This window comes from Miscanthus floridulus, chromosome 13 (genome assembly GCF_019320115.1).
Source record: "Miscanthus floridulus cultivar M001 chromosome 13, ASM1932011v1, whole genome shotgun sequence".
Lineage (NCBI taxonomy): Eukaryota > Viridiplantae > Streptophyta > Magnoliopsida > Poales > Poaceae > Miscanthus > Miscanthus floridulus.
In genome coordinates, this window is record NC_089592.1 from 16,755,651 (window position 1) to 16,776,312 (window position 20,662).

The 20,662-nt window shown below is 49.0% G+C and overlaps 1 protein-coding gene across 1 annotated transcript; it reads right to left on the reverse strand.

Moving 5' to 3' along the window:
* Positions 1 to 442: 442 nt before the first annotated feature.
* On the reverse strand, positions 443 to 1,723 carry LOC136498966 (aquaporin NIP3-2-like). Its single transcript, XM_066494658.1, has 4 exons — positions 1,380 to 1,723; positions 857 to 1,276; positions 700 to 761; positions 443 to 590 (listed from the first exon to the last, which is right to left on the reverse strand). Exons 1-4 carry the CDS (start codon positions 1,641 to 1,643, stop codon positions 443 to 445), a joined length of 894 nt encoding a protein of 297 aa, XP_066350755.1. The 5' UTR covers positions 1,644 to 1,723.
* Between the last annotated feature and the right edge of the window lie 18,939 nt (positions 1,724 to 20,662).

Here is a 20,662-nt window from a genome sequence, read left to right on the forward strand (position 1 = left end):
TGACTTCATAAACTGGGGCCCTTCCATGTTGTTTTTGTAGCACAATATCCCATTGGAATTTGGACTTGGGAATGTGAGTGAGATAAGAAAAAGGAAAAACAGAAGAAACTTCTATAGGAAACAAATGACATCAGCTAAGAGCTGAGAATGACACATATGTACATTTCAAGTAAAGAAAAAAGGAGGGAAATTGGCAACTGTACATACAGGGAACTAAAATGATCAAAATCAATACTGTTTCATGCATCTACACTTTCCAATCGACCATGGAGTCTGAAGAATTTTGATGTATTCACACTGTTCTTGTAGTATCAGCTAGCTCTGAGAGTCACATGTTCCCTGCAGAAACATGAAGTTTCTTAGAACTACACGACAGATAAGAGGATAAGAGTGTGTTATGTTCACATACAGATTTCTGAATTTTTCCTACCTTTTTTGGTAACTACAGCTTAATTGCAACATAGGCTCCAGTTCCAGCTATAGCGCCCAGTGGCGTTGCCACCATGTAGATCCAAATCTGAGTGTATCTACAGGTTGCAATTGCCGGTCCAAGTGTGCGTGCAGGATTCATTGATGCTCCTGTTGACGGTCTGCTCATACACATTAACAAGCAAAGTTAGAGTATATTTTTGTGAAATTTCAAGTACACAAGAAATCTCCTAATGGAAAGTACTTCTGAACAATTCCATATGCACATACCCTGCGACAAGAGCATTCATCATTATTGTTGCCCCAACTGCCACTGCTATCAACTCTTTCACCTGAAGATTTATGAGAAGATCATTATCAGCTTTGGCTTCATACAATGGGAAGAAGGCAAACAGGATTAAAAGGTCGAAAGCGACATAAAACTTACTGCATGGGGATCAGTGGCCAGAGCGGTGATGATGAACAGAAGCACGAATGTCGTGATGAACTCAAGGAAGAAAGCTTCAGTAGTGCCAACCTTCGGTATGGTGGCGATCCCAGGATTAACCGGATGATAGATGCCCTTGACAGTGAAGGAGGCAGCAACGGAGCCCAGAATTTGTGCAGCCACGTAAGGCAGGATGTGAGCAAGTGGGAGGTGGCCAAATACAGCCATGGCGATGCTGACTGCTGGGTTCAGGTGGCAGCCAGATATGTGGATGAGGGACAGCACAAGAACAGTGACAGCTAAACCTGCAGAGGTTGCAATGCCAAGCAGACTCTCGGCGCCATCATGCTGTTCATTCATGATGATGGTGGACAACACAGTGAAGATCAGTATGAATGTGCCAAGGAATTCCGCGATCATCTGCAATGCAATGGCCACTCTTTCAGGTCAACATTTAATTTCTACAAAACTCAATGACAAATTTCAGACAGTTAAACTGAACTGCAAGGTTTTATAACTTTACCTTCTTGATCAGAGGAACTGCATTGATCTTTTGTAAGCCTTGATTCCATCGGTGATGATGAATTGCATGTGCAACAGAGGATTCAGCAACATCAGCATGTGGTCGTGAGCTGACGCTGCCGGCATGGATCAGCTCAAATGGCATAATCTTGGAGGTTGCAGCCCTTGGGGAGATGATGATGGAAATCTTGTTGCTCTCGCTTGTCTGCATGGGAGGGACTGCAACTGCAGCCACATCACCCATACTGCGCTTTTGCTCTTCCATGCTATTCCCCTCGAAGCCAAGCAACTAGACCTCACTGAGTAATGGATTAAACTGGATGGCGATGATCTGAACTCTTCCTTTTTTTTATCTTTATAGGACCAAAGGAATTCTGCTGTTTGATGCTTGGGTGTGATATGGAACATGGCAGTGAAGTCGAGGGGTATTTATAGGCCTCTGATTTCATTTGCACAATATGCCTTGTAGCTTCTGTTGTCAAAACCAGCAGCCTCCAAATTTGCAGCGGTTGTCAAAACCAGCAGCCTCCAAATTTGCAGCGGCAGAGGTGCCGAGTTCATGGATTTCAGAGAGGCGGTAGCAGAATAGGTAGATACTGGCCGAAGTATAATACTCCTATGTTACATGATATTATCCAACAGAACGCCATGGGGAAGGAAGTCGCTAGAGCAATGTTAAGTATAATAAAAATGTCAACGGCTCCCACATCTGAAGTAGTGTTCAACTATCAAATGAGAGTGCCTAGCAGCTGTGTTTATTCAATTATATTTGTTGCCATCATCTCTGATCTCTGGTTCATAATGGACTATTCAGGCCGTGGCTCAGTTAACCACTTAACCTATTGTTTAGCTGTTCACATCGGCAACACGTGCAAATTCTATTCTGAGATTTTATTTTAATTCGAAGTATTTCTATTGGACGAGATGACCATGATGTTATTTAGATACTTATCCTATTCTGGATTACCAAAACAGGAGTAGAGGGATAACTCATCCAAAACCATTTCTAAAAACTAGCAGTTGGAGGACAGGAACAACTTGTCTGTAAAATCGAGATGGAGGCGTTGACCTTGGCATTCCTGCCTTCATTTAAAAACCAGGGCGCTGATCCGGCACACACCTCTGCCGCTGCAAATCTGGAGTAGTTGATACTGGCGAAACCACATGCCATGGCGGAATGCGAGAACCAAGATACTGTTGATCCAACTCATACACATATTCCTATGAGATTCGAAGGAACAAGGATGGGACAGTAACTCCTCTCATATGCACTAACTTATTGCAGAAAATGTTATACAACTCTGAACTCGCACGCAGTCCAACTGTCAAATTGAGTTTGGAATTTCTGGGGTTACCACCAATATATTAGGGAAAAAACAAAGTACAGAATGATCAGTGTAACTCCTTCAAGAGACAAAGAAGAAGGAAAAAAAATCAGTAGAACTAGAATACAAGTCAAAACTAAATCAGGCTTTGTATCCATTCTTGAATATGAGGGAAGTATCTTTTCTTGGTGCGCCAAAGGAAGTAAGTAAATTCTGAACAGAAAGACTTGCAGCCTTGAACTGAAGCTGGGATGCTTTTGAAGATCTGATTATTTCTAGTCATCCAGATTGTTGGGACACGGTTATAAGTCGCAGAGGGCAGGGACCGCAATAGCAATGAAAGCTAACGATTAACGAATTTTATGAGTGATGTACAGGAAGAGAAGATGAAAGCCTCTGCCCGATCGGCCGATCAGGGCGAAGGACCAGAGGATGCGGCGAAGGCACCCGAACGCGGTCCGAGGCGGAGACTTCGACGCCCAGGGCGGAGACGCCCGGATGTAGCCAATGGCGAAGGCTCGGGCGGCACCTGCGGAGGCTATGGAGAGTCGGCGCGCAGGTCGCCCCGGACGAAGGCCCCGAGAGTCGAGGGACTTCCTGAAGGACAGCGGTGCCGACCCGTGGGCCACAGACAGACTCACGGTTGTGGCCCATCAAGTAAAGGCGGTTGAAGAAGAAGGCACCCAAATTACCCTTAGCAGTTTGTATTAGTATAGGAATATTCCGAGGATGTACTGTAACCGTCAAGGGGTAAAATTGTAAAAGAGTAGCCTTAGCAAGCGGTGCCCTATAAAAGGGGAACACAAACTCTGTACAAGGGGGGGAGGTAGTTGAATGCGTTTATGAAACCCTAGTTTGGTCTAGACCCACTTTTCACCTGACACGCCTTCGCCCGAGGCACCTGTCCCGGCGAAGGCTTCGGATATCTCCTTCTAGTCCCACCCGCTGGAAACCACCGTTTTCCAACTTTGACGCCCACCGCGGGTTGGCCAAACAAGACCCACGATGGCAAGAAAGAGAGCAGCCTCCGCTAGGGTTCTCGTAGAGCCCTCGACGAGAGGACGACCCAGGCGTAGTGCCCACAGCACTTATGCTACAGCCCTAGAAGATCAAGTTGGAGAAGAACCCGCGGTCGAAGACCAGCCTCCGGCATCCGAGGAGCAGCAAGCCCCAAGTCCCACTCCAGAACAAGAGCTTCAATAGCTACAGGCTCAGTTGCAGAGCATGCAACAAGAAAGAGATAGGGTCGCAGCAGCCTTCGCCGCAAATCAACGGGCAGCCCAAGCATCAGCTCACGCAACGGAGATTAGGCAGCAGCTAGCCGTCTTACAGGCCGAAATACAAAGTATGTAGCCTTCGCAATCCAACTTCAACACGTCCAACCAACTCCACTCAACGAACCAAAGCCAACCCAATCCCCCGCCACGTTCCATAGCACAACCAACCTTCGGCATACCCTACACTTCACCACAAACCCACGGAACCATCGATTCCAAATCACCACTCTCCGAAGGCATCCAAAGCTCACCCTGGCCCCCCTCCTACAAACCCATCACCTTGCCCAAATTCAATGGAAGATCAGACCCATGATAGTTCATCATGAGCTTTGAGGTAGCAGTAGCTTCCGCTGGTGGAAATAAAGCGGTGCTAGCCAAGTCCTTTATCATTGTAGCTGAAGGCGATGCGCTAGCCTGGTATTCAATGCTAAGGCCAAGTTCTGTCTATTCATGGGAATACCTTCGCGACAAGATCTTAGCAAATTTCAAGGGGTTCACAAATGAATCCTTGACTTCCATGGACCTGTTTCAATGCAAGTAGAATCAAGGAAAAGCCCTAAAGGACTACTTCTAGAAATTCGTGCAAATGAAGGCAAAAGCATCCAATGTCCTAGAGGACGTCGCTATCGAAGCAGCAATCAAAGGCTTTCGCATAGGTCCATTTGCAGCTCACCTAGCTAGGGAAAAGCCTCGGACCATCGAAGACCTTTACATCGAATTTGAGAAGTATTGCAGATCTGACAATGACCTTCGTAGAAGACTAGAAGAACAAAACTAAAGCAAGCAGTTCTAGGGCAACAACAGAAATGCCTAGAAGGGTAACAGAAGCCAAGGTCAGCCATAGCCACAGGAACCGCAAAACCAGCAAGTCTTCAACATAGAACACCGAGGAAACAGCCAGCAGGGGCAGCAACCGGCAAAGGCAGTCCCAAACGACACGTCCCAGAAACAACCCGAAGGCAAGGGAAATAGCCAAGGTAGGAACTGGAACAGAAACCAAAACCAAAGATAGTGAAGGCAGTATTGTTTCTTTCATGGAGAAAACAAAGGGCACACAACCAAGGACTGCCCAGACGCCAAGGAGACCCAAGAAAGGATCAAAAGCAGAGCAAATCTGCCACCTCCACCACAACTGAAACATCCTCAATTTTCCGCGAAGGGAAAATTCCATAGAAGGAATTATAATATGATGAAACCAAGAACTAATTCCATCATATTATCATATTTTAGTCGATGTCACAGTCATACATCATAAGATTACAAGAATACATGATATTACATCACTGGGGAACACACCTATTACAGAGTTAATCTAGCGAAAGACTATCGAGTGAAGGCTCCTCCTTCACGGGCATCATCAGAGTTGGCGTAGTGCAGCGTAGATTCCATCTCCGAACCAAACTTGAGCGTAGGCACGAGACCTCCTAATCCTTCTAAAGTTAGCATCTCTGAGAAGCAGGAAATCTGCACACCACCAGATGTGTGCAGGCCATGGTCAGCACCGATGAGCTTTAGTGGAAAAGATAAACAAGGGATCTGGCGATCCTAATATTTGGCTGTGGTTTGCATCCTTAGCGCATGAGAGTTAAATAACCTTAGTAATATAATAATAATATCCAATTTTTTTAACACATTCACCACCACACCATCCATATCCATCCGCCAACCATCCATCCCAAACCATCTCCACACCACCACACCACATCTCATCTCACACACTCAGGTCGACAGGCCAACTCCCTCTCGGCCTTGTCTCAACGGCCCGCAGCCCCAAGGCTCACGACCGGAAAATACCCCATCCCTGGAGGGAGAAAAGAAGGACTCATCTCCTATCTAGTTTAAGCAAAACCCAGGAAAGGTTCATAGCCGACAAGTCAGCATATGTATCGATCGATCAACCATACACTCTGCAGAGGTTTTACATACCCACAAGATTAGCCATCCTTGGAGCCATGTATCTCCTAGGCAGAATTCCGGTCGCTTGCTAGCCTAGAACGATGCCACCCTACCTCTCAGCCCTGGAACATCCCAAGTCTAGTCTGGGATGGCTGATACTGTGAGTCGTAGATAGAGCCGGGGCCCTCCGAATGTCAAGAGCCAGGTCCACAAGGCCTCCTGAAGTCTCGGAAGGGTGTGGGGGAAACCACGCACCCCGTACCTCCTTGCACACGTTAGGCTAGCAGTAGTGGCATTGTTCTACCAAGTAGTCCGACCGTCCCGCACCATATAGGGCGAGTGGGATGTAAAGGATTCCTAGTGAGTCTGAGTACTAGTAAGTCCTTAGGGATTGACCAAGCCAGAATGTCTTCATCAGGGTTTCCATTTTACGTGCCACCACAGTACCTCTACCCCGGGCTCCACCTCTTCGAGGTTCACACCCAAGGACACCTCCAATTACCATTTACCCGCCACAGGTATTCCATATCCAAGTGCCCAGGTAGCACCACATGGCAAGACTCGCCCCAGGCTCATCGTTATTCCAGCTCGGTCGACACAACCCTCACTCTCCACGCACCCAAGACACATGCAGCATGCTCACACACCACCAAGCCCGGCACCCATAGCCAAACCATTCCTAGGGGGTTCACCACCAGCATCACATCCCCGATATAATGCGAAGTGGAGTTAGCAATAAGTATAGTGGTGTATTATGCAAGCAAGCAGGCAAGTAAGCATATATAAGCGAGCGAATGCGCAAAGCAAGGTGACGTGGTAGAGTGGGTTGCATCAGGGTAATAATGGCTTAGGTAGTAACATGCATCAAAGTACTAGTAAAGGAATAATTTATAAAGCGCTAGCAGTTCTAGTTATTATGCAATGTCTAATAGGATTCTCTAAAAGAGGGTGCTGCCATGACACCTGTGATGTAGAGGTAGTAGTGGTACAATTCTCCATCTATTGGTGTTCAATCAGCGGGGTCGTCTCCTCCTGAGTCGACTCCAGTCCACAGTCCTTGTCGTCGTTCCCGTTCTCTTGATCCGATTGCTAGCTACTCCGTGAAGCGACACGCAAAGCTAGAGAACACACAACACTCGAAAAGACGACAAGACGCAGGAAGATCCAATAACACCAACGGCACACTAAAAGATTCATAGCTTAGCCCTCTCGGCGGTTGTCTGAGTTCCTTGGGCCAAGAAACACAAGTGATGGTTTGCTTATGCACAAGCTTATGCCATGGCCAAGCCAGTACGGCTTTACGATAAATGGTTTAAGCCAGAGCTCATTCATAGCAAACATCATGGCTCGCTGTCTTTTCTTCTGGGTGTCATGGAGATGACGAGAATCGGAAGACAGGCCCAACGGAGGAAGAACGACAGGGTTCAGCTCTTATAGCCTTATTCCGCAAGTCACAATTGGACACGAGAAGCAAACAAGAACGAATAACACTACTGTGACTTGGCTCCAATGTACTTCGGCTCGCCTGCTATGGTAGGAGGTGGTAGCGCAAAGAGATTGGACATCAATGGTTCCCCTCGATCCACCCGACACAATAACGTCGGGAGCCGAGAAGAGAGTCGCTCAACACGGCTAGAGATGTGGGGGTTAGCTCGGCACATCCATGTCATGTTCTCAGACACATCTTCGGGAAAGATGATTTTAGACGGCCGATCAGGTCGACACGCACGGGTCTGAGGTACGACATAGACTATAGCTTCGCTAACTAAAAAGAGATAGTCCAGTCTTTGATCCAATCGCCATGGACGAGGCGGAATCGAACAGAGCGGGCTAATAGGGCAATAACAGCAAAGAATGGAGGTTTGCTCCTTCCAACACACACGCCACGACAGAAGGCAGGGCATCGGAAGGAGCGACTCACTAAAGAATACAAGTGCGCAAACCACTCATAGGGTACCCAACCTAGGTGCACTGGCACTAAGTCATCTCTCAGATTCGCAGCGGTGCGGTTGTCACCGTGGGAATCAAAGAAATGCGATGGTCATACAAGGTACAAGCATACGGGGGTTTGAGCACGAAGAGGCAAGTAAAAGCAAAAGAGTGGCGTAGCTCCATGGTCATGGCGAGGCGAACTCGCGGCCACAAGCTACACCAACGAGTTGGCATCCATCGTTCCATGATTATTATCTCCCCAGTCATCTCCCACAGGACTTGGTCATGGAGGGCTCAAAGCATGTGGGTGATATCCGCATCGATGTTAGTATCGACATCGAATCCATCACGACCATGTTCTAGGGCCGAAGACAGGAGCTAACACTCATGATACTATGAATTCAACTAAAAAGCGAGGGGTCGAGTTACACTTGGCATCACGGTCATGGCGAGACGGATCCCGCGATCGTAACGTCTGAACGAGGTACGATCCCTCAGTCGGCTCGAAGGCTCGGCACACAGGCAATAACACCAACAACCAGCGATAAGAACCAAACACGACCGAAAGACGCAACAGCTCGACATGACTGCGGAGTAGCACATTCCATAGCTAGGTGATGGATAGATCCTTCGTTTCGTCGCCGCCTGCTCAGTTTACGCTATGTCAACATTGTCTGGCGAGTCCCCCTCTAGAGATGGCTGTGAATTCAAGTGAAGTGTGCACGAGTGCAGGTGATCGCGGTCATGGGCGACCGGCGGTGGTGCTCCGAGGCTCGCATGGCATCGTTGGTGTGCGTGTCCGCGCGTGTGGCCACGTGGCAAGGCTGAGCGGCTACGGTGGCTTGCTGTCGACACCACGAGGCCTAGAAGGTGCGGGGATGGCTCGGGTGAGCAGCTCGCGACTATGTCCAGCGGTGCTTGACCGAAGAGCCTGAGGGCACGGACACTGTGCGCGCTCGGCTCGCCATGACACTGCTTGGTGCATGAGCGCTAGAGTGGCCAAGGTCGGGCTTTGGGTCTGTGTGTGCGTGCATCTGAGCGGTGGCCATGGTCACGAGTGTGGCGGCAAGGTCTGGGGTCACGGAGGTGTAGGGGTCGGCTGAGCTCACCATGGTGAGGCTGCGATGGCGATGCCATGCCGTGGACATGAGGGCGAGGTGGTGTGTGTGCGGGCGTGGTCATGGCCACGACGAGGTTCGCCGATGGCGTGGCACTGAGGCAAGGCAGGGCCTTGTCAGGCGATGGCAGTGGCTAGTGTGGGTGCCAGCGCGGTGTGCTAGCGACATGGGCAAGTGGTGTGCGGTGCTCCTGGCCGAGAGCTCGAAGGAGCTGGCAACGTGCGTGTGCGTCCATGGGCGCGTGCACATGTTCATGAGTACTCGCGAGCAGACACCAGGACGGGGCTCATGCGGGAGCACGCTGCTGCGGTCATGGGTGACCAGCGGCGGTGGCCCTGTGTCGCCGTGCATGACATGCCCGTGCGAGTGCGCTATTCGCGTGTGTGATGGCGATTGGCCACGCGATGGTCGTCGGTGGCCTCCGGTGCGGCATCGTGACCCCTGCAAGAAGGCACGCCGACACCAAGGCCGGGACAGGCATGGGTAGTCCACCAATGCGAAAAATAGGGGGCTTGGGCACATGGAGTTCATCAGTGGGCTTGATGGAGGTAGGCCGCCTGGTGTAGGAAGGGCTCGGTGCGGGCAGGTAGCGTCAAGGTGGTGGCGTTTCCGATCGTGGCCACGACGTCATGGTGTCCCGACGAGGCCATGCCCAGGCGCATGGCAAGGTGGTGGCTGGGCTCGAGGTGAAGGCGTTCCAAGGTGGCTCGATGTTCCTCGGTGCAGGTTGTTGGAAGATGGTAGAAGCAACTTGTCGACGTCGAGGGCTGGGGCAGGTCAGGCGCGGGGTAACAACGCTATCATGAGAAAGGAGGCACCTTTGGCGAGGAAGGGCTCACCAGTGGTTTCACGGGGGCAAAGGCCATGATGTTGTCGCGGCCGCGCGGACCTGTGCAGAACCACGGTAGGATGAGCAGGCGTGGGCGCGCTGCGGCTTGACGACGCGGCCGACGTCGCGTGGCTTCTCGCCGTGCATGAAGTCGTGGTGTGGCTGTCCGGGCTTGGTGGACGGAGGTGGCGCCGGTGGCTCTTGGCTGCGGTTCAGGGCGACGCCGTCGTGGTCAGGGTGCAGGGCGAGGCGAGTGCAGTGGTGAGTCATGGCCGTGCAGGGAGAACTGTAGAGCTGCTATAGCGGATCGTGGCGTCGTCTCCTGCTCCGGCGGCTTTGGAGGTGCTCCGACGGAGCCTCCTTCTCCCTCCTCCCTCTCCCTTCTCTGGCTCGATGTGAAGTGGTTTGCCACTAGGTGGTGGTGCAAGGCTAGGTGAGGGCTAGGGCCTCGGTTCTAGGGGTTTTATAGCGGGGCTCATCCATGGAGCTCGGTGAACGGTGGATGGAGATCGAGGGGCGATCGGAGGGCCTCTAGCGAGGCTGGGCTAGGGTTCTGGGGCCACGGCGCGATCGTGGGCGTTTTGGTACCCCCAAATTTCATAGACTGTGGCTCAACAAGGAGGGAATAGGGGTGGCAGGTGGTGGCGTCATCCATGGCCACGACCGTTGCGCGCCAGGTGAGCGCGAGGCTGGTCGGGGTTCCAGGCGCCATGGATTGGTGATGTGGCAGCCATCCAAGGGGGCATGTGGGGTTGGTGGCTCGACACGGATGGTGGGGAGTGGCGCTGGGGCCTGGGATCCTTCCCATGTGCCGGTGCTCTACTTTTGGGTGCAAAACAGAGGAGAGGGGGGAGTGGTTGGAGGAAGGGGATGACCGGCGGGGTCGTGTTGTCAGCGGCCGTGGGAGGAAGGCGAAGCTGTCCTGGATCAGGCGCGTGGCTGGGCCAAGGCGCTGGCGGGGTGGGCCTAAGGGAGGAGTGGCGAACTGGGCTACGGTGCTACTGTTGTTGCTGCCCGCGTGGGCCAGAAGCAGGGAGGCCATGTTGGGCTGGTGCGGTTACTCAGGCCAGCTTCATGGGCCGCGTCGAAGTGCAGGTGAACTGGGCCAAGGTGGGGAGGCTCGAGTGAGCAGGCAGGCCAGTAGTGCTGGTTTGGTTGGTTGGACCGATCAGGCCAATATGGCCTTCACCTTTCTTTCCCATTTCCTTTACTCTTTTCCATTTCATATATTGCTTGATTAATTCCATAATCAAGTGTTTGTATGCTAAACTTAACTAGCTTAGGTGTGGGCCCACTTGGGTAATATCCAAGGGCCACTAGGGTCTACTATGGGTCTCGGAATCCAATGCCAAGGGTTGGCATCGATGGGCATTGATTTACAAGGAAGGTCGATTGACTTTATGAATTAGATCAAGGGATTTGAATGAGGTTTAAAAGCAAGAAGATGAATTGGGAGAGAGGAAAAGGGATTCATAAGATATTCTAGAAGGGATCAAAAGGATTTGCTACAGACTTGTGCTCTCCAACACAAAACCCTAAACCAAATAAGGAACTCCGGCAAGCTCCTTCAAGCATCACTATATGTATGCAACAATTTATTTATAAATTGTTCTTTGTTTGACCTAGCATCTACATGCTTCACACATTGCAGGAAAAACTTTAAAAAGTTCGTATTTTTGGCTTCTCCAAAAACCCGGTTTGTTACAACAACAACTCATGAGAGAGGTGAACCATACCTTCGCAGCATCTTAGCAGCAATACTGCCCAATTTACCCAAGCCTAAACTCCACTCAAATTCACCCATCCACTTTAGCCACTGCCTACTACCTAAACTTCCTACCCGCATGGAGACCAAGTACTCAGCAGCAGGGGCTGACTAACAACCAATGGGTAGAGGCCAACCTCACTTACATAAACCTGAGCCCTCCGCACATAACATTCATTGAGACCATCCAGCCATCCTAAATACATAATAGACAGCTAGAGGCATTGCCTTCGCCTCCAATAACACAGCTTGCAACACCCAAAAATGAACCTAACCCAGAGAACCAACTCCACCCTCACACACCGCTTCCAACCATCGGCATGATATTGCCTATAGCCGGGGGCTCCTCGATGGAGTTCTAGACTAAGAAGCAGAAGAAGGATCACCTTAGGTTGGTCAACAACATAGCAGTTCAAGGCCCAGTGCGTTACACAAATTGGTCAAAGACGCCAATCACCTTTTCAGAACAAGATTTGCGGCTCGAGAGCTACCCTCATACCGATGCCATGGTAATCAAGGCCAACATTGTAGGATGGAAAATCAATAGGGTTCTCATAGACTCCGGAAGCTCTATAGATGTTATCTTTGTAAATGCCTTCGACCAGATGCTAAGAAGGAGTCAGTTACAGCCTTCAGACTCACCACTAATTGGTTTCAAAGGGAAAAGGATAGATGCATTAGGAAAAATATCCCTCCTAGTCTCCTTCAGAGGTCAAGAAAACGCAAGAATAGAATATGTAACCTTCGACGTAGTAGATCTCTACTACCCCTACAACGCCATCTTCAGAAGAGGGTTTGCAAACAAATTCAATGCAGCCATTTATATGGGTTATCTATGTATGAAAATGTCGGCCTTGCACAGAATCATCACAGTTCATGGCTGCTAGAAGGAAGGAAGAAATATAGAAAGAGCCATCTACAAGTCACAGCGCAACATCAACTTCGTAGAAGCAGCTAAAACTAATTCAATGGAGCCTCCAGACATGTCGAAGGGAAAAATAGATCTCAAGGATCAGGAGAAAATGAAGACAGTCTCATTGGAAGATGCAGTCCCAAACAGGAAGGTCACGATCGGAGGCTGATGTAGACAAGGCCCGATCTTCCGAAAGGTATGATAGCGTCGATTGGTGGAGACTCAATGTTCACGATCTAGGCTTTGAACCAAGACTGATTTGGACCCCCGCAACCGTTACACCACTGCTCCATTGGTTATCAACCACGCGAACGCGATTGACCTCGCCGAGAAGGCTTTCCTACAAGCGAATCGAGAACACAAGCTAGAATGGGATGAACGCAATCTGAAATTGCAAATAAATATGAGGCTTATGATAATGAGAAGGAGTTCAAGTCTTTATTCGAAAGGACTAATCACCACAGGCGAACAAGATCAAGAACTGGGGCCCTGGTTCACAGCAAGCAGCCTTGGCGGCACAGTTACAGCAAAACGACGTCTATTTCACGAGGAAATCAAGAACTAAACAAAACCCCCCCAAACCCTAAGGAGAGCGATGGCTGCTAATTATAGAATCTTGGGCGTCACCCCCCTAGACGCGCCCCTAATGGGCCCAAACACGATACACGGTCCAACGGACCAAAAGACGGTGTTGTAGCACCCTGGCAGATTCTGGACGCTAACTTGTTTCGACGATACCCGTTGATTCCGAAGGGATTTTGACATGAGACCACTTGCATTGGCTTTCTTATCTAATTAGCTTTCCATCCATATGTGGATCGTCGAAAACGGAGCTTGGACACGACCATGTGACCTATTTTATGACAGACTGGTCCTAGAACCCGAGATGGGCTCCAACTTCAGTTGGACTGGGCCTTCACCATGAGAAAGATGAATTGGACGCCCATTCTGGACCTCCTCCTCTCCTTGGCTTGTATGTGATGAAGTAGTGTTGTCCTCATCAGAGGCAACCTGCCAAAAGAAGAGGAAGCAGAGCTCATAAAAACCTTAGCCAAAAACAAAGATGTCTTCGCCTGGTCAGCCTCCGACCTGAAAGGGGTCAGCAGGGACATTATACAACACTCCCTTGACATCAACCCTAGAATAAAACAAAAAAAGCAGCGGCAAAGAAAAATGTCGGAGGATAGAATTTTAGCAACAAAAGCCGAAGTTCAAAGGTTGTTAAATGCAAACGTCATCAGAGAGGTCAAGTACTCAGAATGACTGGCGAATGTAGTACTGGTGCCAAAGAAAAATGGAAAGATGAGAATGTGCATAGAAATTACAGATCTAAACAAAGCATGTAAGAAAGATCCATTTCCACTACCAAGAATAGACACCTCCATTGACAAGGCAGCAGGATGCAAGCGTTTCTCTCTCCTAGATTGCTTCTCAGGATACCACCAGATCTGGCTCAAAAAAGAAGATGAGGAGAACACAAGTTTCACTACCCCCTTCGGAACTTATTGTTACACAAGAATGCCCGAAGAATTGAAAAACGTTGGATCAACCTTCGCCAGAATGACTAAGGCAGTCCTCAGCCCCCAGCTGCAGAAAAACATCATAGCTTATGTTGATGATATTGTGGTAATGAGTAAGGATGAGGGAGACCACATAACAGATTTAAAGGAAACCTTCACCAATCTCAGAGAGGCCGAGCTAAAACTCAACCTCGAAAAGTGTGTCTTCGACGTAAGCAGAGGTAAAATGCTCAGGTACATCATAGGACCCGAAGGCATAAGAGCCAACCCAGATAAAACAAAGGCCATAATTTCAATGGTGGAACCATCAACCAAAAAGGAAGTCCAAAAACTCACTAGAAGAATAGCAGCGCTGAACAGATTCATCTCAAAGTCAGTAGAATGTAGTTTCCCATTCTTCAAAGCTTTAAGAGGCGAAGATAAAGTGGAATAGGGACCAGAACAATCAAAGGTCTTTCGGCAACTCAAAAATTATTTGGCTACCAAACTCATGGTAACAGTGCTGGATCCGGAGGCACCATTGTTGTTATATGTTGTAGCCTCTAACCATGCGGTCAGTGGGGTGCTTGTCCAAGAGAAAGAAGAAGAGTCGAAGGTCATTCAGCAGCCGGTCTACTACATCTTAGAAGCCCTATCAGGAGCAAAGCTGAACTATATAGAGATAGAAAAATAGCGTATGCGGTACTAATCTCCTCAAGGAAATTGAAGCATTATTTCCAAGCACATGAAATCATAGTACCATCTTCGCAACCGCTAGTGGACATACTCTGCAACAAAGAAGCATCCAGAAGAATAGGGAAACAGACAACAGAGCTATCCCAGTTAGAACTCAACTATGTATTAAGAACAACAATCAAGTAGTAGGCGTTAGCAGATTTTATGGCAGATTAGACACCTTCGTCACAACAAGCCCCGCAGCCTCAGCCCCAAATCTAGACACTTTACATAGACGGGATCTGGGGGCATCTAGGCGCTAGGACCTCCACCATTTTGATAACACCATCTGGCCTCCGCACGAAGTATGCAGCAAGGTTGGAATTCAAAGCAATAAACCATATTGCAGAATATGAAGGCCTTATACTAGGCCTCAACAAGGCAAAGGCACTTGGAGCAAGAACACTACTGGTAAAAACAGACTCCCAAGTCATAACTAGACAAGCTAAACAAGAATACATGGCACGGGAACCAGAACTGGCCAAATACCTAGCCATAGTAAGGGCTCTTAAGTAGAGGTTTCAGGGATTCACCCTGCAGTATATACCAAGAGTAGAAAATGTAGTAGCGGACGAATTGGCGAAGGCAGCAGCAAACAACTTGCCCATACCAAATGGAGCCTTTTATCAAGTACTCCAAGCACCAACAACGCAGGCCACTATGAAGGCATTCAAAACAATCCTAGTCATTGAGTCTGAAGACTGGAGGCAATTGATCATAGATTGCCTCAACAGCGTGCATCACACAGAGGATGAGGCGAGTACAGCAGCGAGAGCAAGAAACTATACACTAATAGAGGGAATACTGTACAAAAAAGGGGTTGTCTAGCTGCTGCTCAGGTGCATATCTCAAAGCGAAGGCAAAAACGTTCTACAAGAAATTCGTTCAGGTTCATGCGGCTCACCCAATGTCGTTCAGGTCGTACCCATCGTCCACCTGATGTCGTAAAGCCTCCGGAGGCCCAGAGTGACCTGAGTTCGGCAGTAGCTAGTTAGTGTCAGAGGTTGCGGGAGGGTATTGCAAGAAGGCTCATAACATCCCCCGCAACCGAAGACACCTTCTAGCATGACCCGACATCAACCAAGTTCGACGGGAGCGCAGTTGCTCTAGCATAGCCGAAGGCCAAAACAAGAAAATCCAGGAGCAAGCGGGAACAATGTACAAGAAATGCCTCTTCGACCACCGTTGCTTGCTCAAATGCTTTGTGGCCTCTTGAGAAGCATCAAGAATAAAAATCAGCATCTCCGATGAATGCTCAAATTGCGCCAAGGCCTTCGCAGCATCAGCAAGATCAAACACGAGCACCTCAGTTCCTCCGTTGCGACATGCTAGAACTTCACTGTCAACTTCAAGCAAGCACAAAAGTAGAGGCCAGAGTGGCAAAACAAGCACCAAAGCCTCCGCAAGGTGCCCAAGGTCAAAAACCAACAACTCAGCTCCTTCGCGCAAGAGCACAGACTCGTATTCAACATCGGCCAGAGAAGAGAGAAGCGGAGGGAAAAAGAGAAACCAAGGCACAGGAGATGTAAGTAACCCTTTGGCCTAGTCAAAAATTATAATAAGAATCCTTTATAATAAGAAATGCACAAATAAACAATCAAGGAAAACTTTATTTCAATGCAGATACAATTACAACAGTAGCGCATTAGAAGCGCAATAGTACAAAAGCCCGAAGGCGGCAAAGGAAAAAGAGAAGGCGCTAAGGCCTCCCAAGTAACAGCTACAAAGACACAAAGGCGAACCAAACAAAGTCAATTAAAAAACTAAGGACAACGCCCTCACCAAACTAATAATCTAGTAAACTCCACACGTTCATTGTCAATATCATTCTTTACAAAATCAAACATATCATGAACAGAACGATGGGGGAAAGTTTCTCGCCAATATTGCCATAATTCACCATTAACATAAATGTCGTCTTGATACATAGTAACAGGAGGCACGTCCTGCACAGTCCCTACGAAGGAGACCTACGCTGGACAAGTTCACAATTTAGACCTAAATATATACAACTATGGCACATCGCCTTCAACTAAGCCTAAGAAAACTAACTAAAACCTACACTACACCTCTAGATCAGCAGGAGCAGGCGTGGGCTCTGGGGGCTTCGGGGCCTCAGCAGCTGGAGATGGAGCCTTTGGAGCCGGTGCCTCCATAGCCAGCGAAGATCGCGCACTAGCAGCTCCACGTGCAGCTTCCTTCTTCTGCAAATCCTGCAGAAATAATACCAAGTTATAAAAACAGCAAGCAAGCAGTAAAAAACCTAAGACAGAAACAAACAAGTTACAAACAAAAAACTAACCTCAGCTCAGCAAGCCTCCGCCATTGAGCGAGCCTCTGCTCGGCCAAACCTCACCCAGAACGACTTCAAGAAGTGGCAGACTGGTCTTCGGATATCATGCGAAGTCGTTCCAAGGTTGGTCGGGCCCTCAAGATCTCTCTCCTTCACGTCATTCGTATTTGGGCAGCCATCCTGCGCTAACATCTTTGAAAGATTGTGGCGGAGGCCAAAGCTCCAAAATCCATAGCACCTCCAACGAAGTCAGGGAGCTTCATGAAGTTGGCCTTCAACCAGGAGAAGATGTTGAATGTTGAAGGCTCAGAAGGCAGCGGCGGCATGGAGCCTCTGAACTGCTCAAGCGCCCCCACGTAAAGCTCAGCCGCCGCTAGCCCGATGGACTTGGCATCCTCATGGTGCTTAGATAGCATATCTACTTGTGCCTTTATGGCAGCGCCAGACTCCCTCTCAGCATCCACCTCCTTCCGAAGGCTATCGGTTAACTCAATGGCCCTCAGGGCATGCTCAGTAGCCAGTTGTCAGTAGCCTTCGCGCCATCAATCTCCTTATTTAGCAAGTAAACCTTCTTCTAGAACTCCTCTAGTTCAGCACGAACAGTGCAAAGGCCACCAACCTCCCCTACAAGCTGAGTTTTTTGGCCTCTAGAGTCTCTACCTCCTTCTTCAAGGTCTCAATGGCCAAATTGTGGTCGACCACCTCCCACGTGCCATGCTCTTCGATGGCCTCCAAAAGATAGTGACTCTGCCAAAATGAGCGTCAGCCATAAGCAAAGTAGAGTAACAGCTGAGAAAACGAAAAAAGAAACATACCACACATTGCTGCTCCAAGTTCATCCACAGCAACTTGAAGTAGTCTATGTTTTTCAGGTGGCGGCAAAGGCGGCCTAACAACAAATTAAGTGTAAGAAACATAAGATAAAAAGTAACAAAATAAAAGATATAAGAAGAACAACCACCTATGTCATTATAAACAACTTCAAGCACATCTGCCCACGCACTTATTGTGCTATCAGAGGCACCTAGAATAGTAAACAAAATTAGCAAGACTGAAAACAAAAATAATGCAGAAACAAAAAAACAAGAAATAAAAAGTAACCTTTGCCACCATCCAAGCCAGTGTCGGATAGACGAGGAGTCGGACCCCCAAGCGGAGGCCTCGAAGGGGCTCCCAAGCCAATCCAGGTGAGGTCCACACCCAAAGGGTCATTAGGGTTTTCATCAGTACTCCCAAGGGCCTCCGTCAAGCCCCTGGAGAAATAAAAAACAAGTCCCAATAAAATAAGAAAGCTTAAGCACTAAAGGAAAAGCAAAGCTAAAAAGCAACTCACTAAGATGCAAAGGACTCGGGACACTGCCTGATCCTCTAGCATCCTTGGCGTGGTGATTGGTGGCCTGAAACCCTACGCCCCGAGATGGAGCAACTGGACAGCTTGCCTCCGCCTCATCCTCGGACACCTCGGTGAGACCTGTCGTAGGTTGGCGAAGGCTAGTACCAGCGGCCTCCCCCTCTCTGGGCAGAGAAGCATCACCACCACCAGCACCATTGCCCTCGGAGCAAGAAGTTTCATCACCCAAAATGCCGGGTATAGGCGCCACGATGGAGGGTTTAGCAGTAAGGCCACTGCCTGCACCTTGGAGGGCGGTATCCACCAAATCGTTGCCACCAAGATCCAAGGAGGCAGCAGAGAGCTCGCCTCCTATTCTGGTAGTAGCGGAGCCAGAGCCTCAGCCAACGTTCTCGACAACCTCCTCATCATCATTAGCAGAGGAAGCCATAGACGCATCGGTGGAGGAAGCAATAGAAGCAGCCCTAGTCTTCCACCTCTTGGTAATGACCTTGGACGCAGTAGCCCCCTTCCTCTTCCTCGCCTCTGCCACAATAGTTACATTCTTGGCAGCGGCCTTCCTTGCCTTGTCCTCTATGGACTTATGCACCTTCGTAGGAGCATCATGTTCCTCATGGTGGATCCTAAATTCCTCAAAAACTCTATTAAGCTGGGGCATCGTACCAGCGCTGCCCTGGCATGGTAGATACTCCCTATTGGACATCTCACCAAGTATCTCGTGCACCCCTGCCTCAGCGGACTTCACCAACTTCTCCGCAGCCCGACCCTCCTTCTCAAATCCAAAGCGTGGGAAAGGAACCCCGACACCTTCGCCAAACACAGGCAGACTAACCATCTCAAAGGTCATGGCGAGCATGTTCCTACCGAGGGGCCAGCAGTTAGCCGCCACCATCTCCTCGATCAAGTCGTGACCTCTGGAGTACCGACAGGCTAGAGCGAAGGCCCTATCGCATGCTTCACGACCCTACTCAGTCCCCAAACCTAGGGTTCCCTGAGTCAATGGCCTCACTAGAGTCATCACCGAGGCTAGCGGATAGCGTGTATTCTTCTTCCTGTCCGAGCCGGTAGATGTCATGCCTCCGGTCCTCACGTAGAACCAATATCCAATACTGCATCCAATCCTTTGACCACTTGTTCTTCTCGGTGAAGGAGATCTCCAACTTCTCGCCGTTTTGGGCCCTCAGCAGCATAAAAGCGCAACTCCCATACTATGCCACCAGCTGATCTTCGCCAACTCGCTTAGGCTGGCGCTGGAGCTCGTAGTACTAACAGAAAGTACCAACGTTAGGCTTCACGCCATAAGACAAGCAAGCCTAACAAAACTTACTCAGGGTAACTATTCCATTGGGCATTAGATGGTGAAGTTGTACCTCAAATGCCTCCAACACCTGGCGAAGGAAGCACGCCACCGGGAAGCGAAGGTCGCAGAGAAAGAAATCCCTAAAAACCACGGCATCAGTGGCCATCTGCTTAGCAATTGTCTCCCCCTCCGGAGGCTTCACCTTAGCATCCTCAAAGCAGCCCAGCTGTCGCAACTCCTCAATCATATCCTTAGTCATGAGCAAAGGCCCGAAATCCCACGTCTTGGATGTGCTAGCCATGTCTCCTGCCTCTTCAGCGGTGATTAAGTCTGAGACGGAGGCCTCAGTTCTAGAAAGATCCTCTTCAAGCCTCAATGCCTCCGCACTAACAATCATGCACTCCTCAAACCATGCGGACCACCCACTAGACCTAACACTAAGAAGGCGACGGTACGGCCCAAAGAAGGAAGTCCGACACGGAGGAGGACTGACAGGCATTGCCACTTCTAAAACTCAGAAACAGCCCAAGAGGGGAGCGAAGGCAAAAACCAACTAGGCGAAAGCCAGGAGGAAAGGGACAGCGCAGGAAGCGGCAGCAGCGAAAGCAATGGCTAGGATTGGGACGGGGGCTTCACCTACCGTCCCTTATATAGCCCCGCCGCGACGCTTCGATTTCCGAGGACAACGGTCATACCCGTTCAAAAACACGTCGGTTCCGTAGCCACCTGTCACACCCCAAAATTTTTGATTTTGGGTTGTGCATAGAAAACACAAATTAAAATAAATATTTTGATATTTGATAAAAAAAATTCAAGTTTAGTTTAAGTTAGCATCAATTAGTTATAGGAAAAATGTGAATCTTCAAACATTTTCTGAATTAATTTGATAGGGATATTGCTTGAATGTGATGTTTGCTTATTGTTTCTTTATGTGTTGAGAGTGAGCAAAGTCTTTAAAATGTATTTAGTAGGTTGAATCTTCCCTCTTTGGCATGCCTTAATCATTTTTTTACAATCAAATTCCTTGTTTCTCAGCTTAAGCTTTCGTTCG